The 7401-nt window shown below is 38.5% G+C and overlaps 1 protein-coding gene across 1 annotated transcript; it reads right to left on the reverse strand.

Annotated features, from left to right (window-relative positions):
* Positions 1–917: 917 nt before the first annotated feature.
* On the reverse strand, positions 918–6379 carry LOC131675895 (large ribosomal subunit protein eL8-like). The gene is made up of 2 exons (XM_058955028.1): positions 5778–6379; positions 918–1738 (listed from the first exon to the last, which is right to left on the reverse strand). Exons 1-2 carry the CDS (start codon positions 6377–6379, stop codon positions 976–978), a joined length of 1365 nt encoding a protein of 454 aa, XP_058811011.1. The 3' UTR covers positions 918–975.
* Positions 6380–7401: the final 1022 nt, after the last annotated feature.

Raw genomic sequence — 7401 nt, forward strand, 5'->3', positions numbered from 1 at the left:
GCGGCAAAGAAAAATACATTTTCCGAGTGCATAATGAAATTTAAAGTCTTGGTACCTAACAAACTGAAAATAATATTTTGATAGCACGCATAATCGATGTTTATCCGTGGGGGTTCGCAGCAACCCAGGCTGATTTCTAAGAGGTCCGTCGTGCAAAAAAGGTTGAGAACCGCTGCTCTAGAGAACCTATAGTTGTAGCATTATTCCAACTCATCGCTAAGTGCAGTGAACACTAGAAATCCTCGGAGCTGACATCTCCGTGCAGTTTCTGATGGCGTTTTTTCTTGACCATATGTTTTGACAGCAGTTGGAGTTAAAACCTGACTCAGTTTTGCTTCATGCAAAAACGACATTTTTTATAAAAATTGCATACGCCGTGAACAATATATCTACTCGTCATACGAGCAGCAATTTGCATACATACACGGTTATTTAAATTAAACACTTGAAACATAAAACAGTAATCCAATATACAAATATCAATAATTAAATGATTGTGTCAGAATGTAATTATTTGCACGACAAAGGCACGTAGAGATGAAGGTTAATAAAATTTATGGAAAAAACATGAAATGAAACGTTTAAGTATTTTTATCCTGAATTTCTTTAAAAAGAACCGCTAACGAGTTACTTAACTCGCCATTATCACTCGATTAGTCTCCGAATATTCTTTTAATTCCCGTTTTATGATCCAAGATACTTGAGGCAGTGAGCGCCGATTCAGTTGCATTCGTTTTTATCATCAACGGACGATAGTTTCCCTGCCCTTCTTTCTGATGCTTTTGAGTGTGACCTTTGAAATGCAGTATCAGAAATAACACAGACAACGCACAAAAACTATCTTACGTTTATCTTTTCCAGATTTTATTCTCTCTTAACCACAGCTGATTCTTCCGCGAATGAAAGAAATCAGCCTTACACAATATTATGCACCTAAGCATACATTGAATCGACACACCCATCAAACTATTGAGCTTACAGCGTCTTCTGTGTCAATTCCCGCGCCTTGGCCCTCTTGAGCTTGGCGATGCGAGCCATACTCTTCGGACCAAGCAGACCACCTCCCCAGTGCTTGCGAATTTCCTCATAGCGATCGTTGAAGTTAGTCTTAATGGTTTCCATCAGTTTGGACAGATTGGCCCGGTCCGAATTGCCAACCTGGGTAAGTGCAATGCAGGTACAAGTCTTGCGATACACTAGCGTTCCCAAACGAGATTTGCTCTTGATAATACAGTATGGGATTCCCATCTTGCGGCACAGAGCGGGCAGATAGATGACCAACTCAATTGGGTCCACATCATGAGCGATAACAACCAGCTGAGCTTTCTTCTGCTCTACTAGTTTTACCACGGTGTTAGCACCCTGGCGCAGCTGATTGCCCTTCTTCGCCGGTGGTTCAGGATTGCCGGCAGCCTTTGCCTCGGCCTTAGCCTTCAGGCGCTGGATTTTAGCGATCTGATTCTCCGGACGATACTTTTCCAACAGCTTGAACAACTGCTGGGCGGTATGTTTATCCAAAGCCTGCGAGAACTGGTTAATCGGTGGCGGAATCTTCAGGCGCTTTTGTAGAACTGCCTTATGTCGCTGAATGCGAATGTATTTCGGCCAACGGACGAACCGGGACAGATCACGCTTCGGTTGCACATTCTGACCGATGCCGAAGTTCTTGACGCATTTCTCAAACAGCGGATTAACCACTTTCTTAAACTCAACCTTCTTGACGGCCAGAGGAAAAAATCTTTGAAAACATGCTACAAAACTAGCTTGTAGCAAATGTACGAAGATTTTTTTTCGCTTCGCTTTCAGTCGAAAAAGCTCAATATCACGAAGTTCATAATAGTTGTTTTTTCATACTTCTCATTTTCAATAATTCGCATCTACCCATTCTCGAAGTAGTGGAAGCGGAGCTCAAAAAATCACCGTCATGCGAATATGGGAAGAAATTACGATTAACTCGCGCATATTTTCTTTATTCACTAAAGAGTACTAATAGGATTCAATTCGCATCCACCTAAAATCCTACATTAGGTTACTTTTTTGGAACGACATGATATATCCAACCAACTGCCCAGTCGCAGCGTCTGACAAAGTAGAAACAGATACAGTATTTTATCCGGCTACCGTTCAGCATCAACATTTTCCACCACTTCAAGTCTGTTTTGATGTTGCATTATTCTCCTTGCAGAGCTGGCATACAATCGGCCACTGCTATTTAGAGAAACTACCGGAACAGTACCACCGTACCAAATGGCAGTGGGCCGAGTTTCTTCCAGCTGACGTCCTCAGACGTTGTGGTGAACGGATCGACGACCAAAGAAATGGGTTGAGATTCTTCCACAGACTGCGTAGCAAATAATTCGGCTAACGACACAGCGTCAACAAGATCACCAGGCAAAGTCACAGAGTATTGTTTTATTATCAGACGTAAATGTGAAATCCTCCGGATTCTCGCAGATGCTTTTTTCGATACAGACTTGTTTCAGCAGATTTGAATGATTCGCAACTATCCGATAGCCTCGGTCCTGTTTCCAACTGCTTCTATAAGGGATATATTCGACTAAAGAACTTCATGTAAACATAGCATGGTTGCTATATAGCAACTGAAAATAAAATAAACAGAGAAGTGTTGCTGAAGAATTTCTTTTTTGTACGCTTCGAGGGGCAACTCAATATGCTGGTAACTGGTGGTAAATAACTCGGACACTTTTTTTCAGGAGGTTGTATGAAGTGTCACGTCGTGTCGTTGGTTAATATATTTTTTTTGTGTGTTCCTCGAGTTGCGTCTTTTTTTTTAATTGTGTTTTATTTTTTTTTCATAATAAATTTTTTTTCATAATAAAATATTTTTTTCTTTAAATTTTTTTTCAAAAATGGTGTTCCGACAACATTTGTCGAAGCGAGGTAAGTATTTTTTTGTGGGAATACTTGATTGTCTTCCTTCCTGTCTATTGTGGCTATTGTGTATGTTGCTTCGACATCTCCCCCTATCCAATTCAGGTTGACCTAGGAGGGTACCTGTAAATAAAGACTTAAATTCCCGAAAAGATACATGGTATTTGTAACTATGCGGTTATGAAAGAAAAGTACTCTGAAATCTTACTTACCATAATCAACTACATCCATCCTAGGGAGTACCTGAAAATTACAATTGCCAAGGTGGACTGATGCGCAACTTGTGAAACCAACTCAAAATTCTCCTAATAATATTTAGAAAGATAGAAAAAAATATAACGCCCTTTGGCTGATTTGCGATTCTTGTGAAATTACCATAAAATTCTTCTGCAGTGTCTGTCTCTACTGCAACTTGTTGATAACTTTCTTGTTTTGGCATGTTTGCCCTTTTCATAAAATATTTCCCATCTGGGCGTTTTCTCGCCATTTGTTTAACTTCTGATCCCACGTCCATAATTTTCCTTTTCTGACGTTTTCGTCACATATATTATAGTGTCCATTAACACTTTTCTTTAATTATGAAACTTTTTGCCTAATGATTATTACCTTCGTATTTTCTCGTATTCCTGTTCTTCACCCCTTTTGCCCTTACTTGGTTAGTCCTTGTTTATCAACTTTTTCGTCCTATCTGAAATTTTAGCACTCGCTCATATCTCATTCGTTTATCATGCATACCGGCGTCGGTTTCCTTGTGTATCATTCACCCATGTCATTCTAGGGGTCCGACCCCCCCTTGCTCATTCATTCATGTGTTCCCATTTCGATGCTTCGGTCTTGTCAATTCCAGAGTTTCTAATCGTAGTATAGCTTACGCGATCAGATTTAGAAACTACGCGAGACCCCTTTTGATTTCGGCTCTAGTTCTGGTCCGTTGGCTCTGGCCTTTTGGCTCTGGCTTTTATTTTGGCTCTGGTTCACTGACTCAGGCCTTCTTATATTTTCCCTTTTGTAACATTGTGATCGGCTCAGGTCCTTTGACTCTGGCCCTTCCGTTTTTTTCCTTAGTTTGGTTCAGGTTTCTCTGAATCTGACCATCTCTTGTATTCGATTTTATTATCACTGTTTTGCAACCTTCCTTCTGATTGCACTTTTTTCCGTATATTCAATTTTATACTTGTATTTGACGTTTTTTAAATTTTTCTTTTTTTTATATCCCATATTTTGTACTACAGTCTTCTTGACTTGTTAATAAAAATAATCCCATTTCCTGGCTTTATATCTTCTGCCATTTTAAATTGCTTTTTTGACAGACGCTGCTTATTTTATTTTAAACTCATTCTCATTTTTTTCTGAATTAACCTTCTTTTTTTTCTTGAATAAGACATCGTGTCTCCGTATTATATGTTACTCTTCCTTCTGTATTCCGTTCTTTATTTTTTTTCTTTCGTTTCGTTGTTCGTATGCATGATTATTCTTGGTTCCTATTTTAGTATAGCGTATTACAGCGAATTTTTCGTCATGTATTCCATAACTCAATTATTATTTTTGAATGCTGACTAGTATATACATAGTGATTTAATAGCTATTTGTCTCTATATTTAGAGTAGTTTAATAAGGTGAATATGTACATATGTATTTACAACTATGTACATTTTTTTTTCATTAGAACTCAGTCCATATACCTTTTTAATCGGTTGACATGTACTTTCTCGAGTCTATTTCCGTTTTTAATTACGGCTGTTTGCTCACTTGGCAGTTCGACCACTTCGTATGGTCCTCTCCATAGATTTTGCAATTTCTGTCCTACACCTATGGGGTTGGCTTTAACTAACACCAATTCGCCCCACATGGGTTGCCATACGTTTGTGTTTTTATCGTATATTTCTTTTCTTTTTTGTTTCGATAAAATCAAATTTTCGCGTGCTTGAGTATGCATGCGCTTGAATGTAGACCGCATCTCATTCACATAATCTTCATAATATACGCCATCACTGTCCCATTTGTATACTGAGTTCGGGATGTTTGCGCGTTGACCATATAGTAATTCGAATGGTGTGTAACCAGTCGATGAATTTAACGTTGTATTATATTCAAACGTAAAGAAAGGCAAGTGTTGATCCCAAGTTCTCGGATCCTTTCCAACGTACTGTCTTAGATAAATTTTTAATTCTCTATTGGACCTTTCCACCAAATTAGCTTGTGGGTGGTAGGTACTTGTGGTGATTTTCTTTATTTTTAAAATCTTACATACATTTTTCATTAAGGAACTTACAAAATTTGTTCCATTGTCTGTAACTAACTCCAAGGGAGCTCCAAATTTACAGATGTAGTTTTCTACAAAAGTTTGGGCAACCGTCGAACTTTCCTGGTTCTCCATCGGTGCTACTGTTAAAAATTTAGTTAGGTCGTCTTGCATGACTAGACCGTATTTATTTCCCCAATCTGTTTCGGGTAATACTACAATATCCATGTACAATTTTTCGAAAGGTGCAATGAAAGTAGTTGTAATTTTCATCGGAATCTTGTTGGACCTACCAATTTTATTCTTTTGGCACGAGTCACATTGTTTGACGTAGTTTTCTACGTCTCTACGCATGTTTTTCCACTCGAATAGTGGGCTTATACGTTTTAACATTCTTTTACTTCCGACATGTCCGGCCAGCGGAGAGTCATGAAACTCTTTAAGAACAGTTTTTCTCTCTTCTACTGGCACGTGCATTCGCTCTTTCTCTGGTGCATATAGAGTGAACACCTTATTGAATTTTCCTGCAATGAATCTTAAAATATTTGTTTCCAGTGTAGTTTGTATATTTCTGTAAGAGATAATTTGAATGTTCTTATCTCCTTTCATATGTTCGGGACAGTTCGCAAACGCGTCAACTAACCCTTCAAAAAATACTTTTGTGTCGGCTCTTGATCGGCTCGACCCGTTTAATATCATTCCCCATATTTTTCGGTTGGGTATCGCAAATACTCTACCGTTCAAATAATCTTTCAACCCATGAGGTAGGTCGACCAATTCGCTTAGCTCTTTATAGGCTGATTTACTGTTGACAATCACGAATGTGGCGTCTGTTTGGCTTTCTTCGATCTTGCTCTTCGAAAATTTTAATAATTTAAAATCAATACGTCCTTGGGCTAGATCATTCTGGAAGTCTTGGTGTGAGATCAATCTGTCAACATCACTCTTCTCGTCCCATTCGAAATCGATATTCTCTAAACCATCCATGTGCGGATTCCACTCGGATATCTGTTTATTCTTGAAAAGACCAAATCTTCCCGTTTGATCCGTAATTTGTGTTGGGGTTTTGTTCTCTGCGTTTGTCCGACTCGCAAGTTCTTTATCTTCTTGCTGCTGTTGCCGCTTTTGCTGTCGAGTAACTACAGCGACAGTGTGAGTAATTTCATCCTTATTGGTTTCTGGATGAAGTCTTGATAAAAAATCGGCTACAATATTGTCCTTGCCTTGTTTGTAGCGAATATCCATTTCTAACCCTTGTAATTTTAGGCGAAGTCTAGTAAGAGTCGGGGAAGTCTCTTTTAAATGCCATATCGAGATCAATGGTCTATGATCCGTATAGACAATAAATTTTTGGTTGTATATAAAGTGTTTAAACCTGTTTACTGACCATACGATTGCAAGTAATTCTTTTTCTATCGTATGGTACCTTCTTTCTGCACCGACTAGACCTCTGCTCGCATAGGCTATGGGTCTATCGGTGGACTTTTCATTAGAGAGTACTGCACCAATGGCATACTCGCTTGCATCTGTTGTGATCACAAACGTATCTTTGTAGTTCGGTCTTACCAACAGAGTATCTGAAGTTAAAAAATCTTTCAATTCTTCGAATGCTTTCTGACATTCATTAGTCCAACTAAATTTTACATTTTTCTTTAGCAGATCGTTCAATGGTTTACGTTTTTCTGCTATTTGTGGTATGAATTTACCATAAAAATTAACCGTTCCTAAAAACGAACGGACTCATTTAACTGTTTTTGGCACAGTCATTTCTTTGATGGCCTTTATATTATCTTCCATCGGCCGAATGCCTTCTGAATCAATTGCATGTCCGAGATATTTAATTTCGGTTCTTAAGATTTGGCATTTTCCTGCCTCAATTTTCAAATTGTGTCGGCGCATAGCTTTCAAAACTTTTATGAGGTTTTCATTGTGTTCTTCAATGGTCGACCCGTAAATGATAATATCGTCTAGGTAAACGATAGCTTTCACATTTTCAATTTTGTATAATATTGTGTTCATCAACTTCTGAAATGTTGATGGACTATTTCTAAGGCCCATAGGCATTCTTGTAATTCAAAATGCCCTTTTAGGGTGGAAAAGGCTGTTTTAGCCGCATCTTTTGGATTGATCGGGACTTGGTAAAAGCCAGATTTCAAGTCCAATGTTGAAAAATATTTTGATCCTCCGAGATTGTCGAGTATTTCGTCGATCAGCGGAATTGGATATACGAATGGTTTCGTTACCAAATTCAATGCTCTAAAGTCGAC

Source organism: Topomyia yanbarensis, chromosome 1, assembly GCF_030247195.1.
Source record: "Topomyia yanbarensis strain Yona2022 chromosome 1, ASM3024719v1, whole genome shotgun sequence".
In the NCBI taxonomy this organism is placed as follows: Eukaryota; Metazoa; Arthropoda; class Insecta; order Diptera; family Culicidae; genus Topomyia; species Topomyia yanbarensis.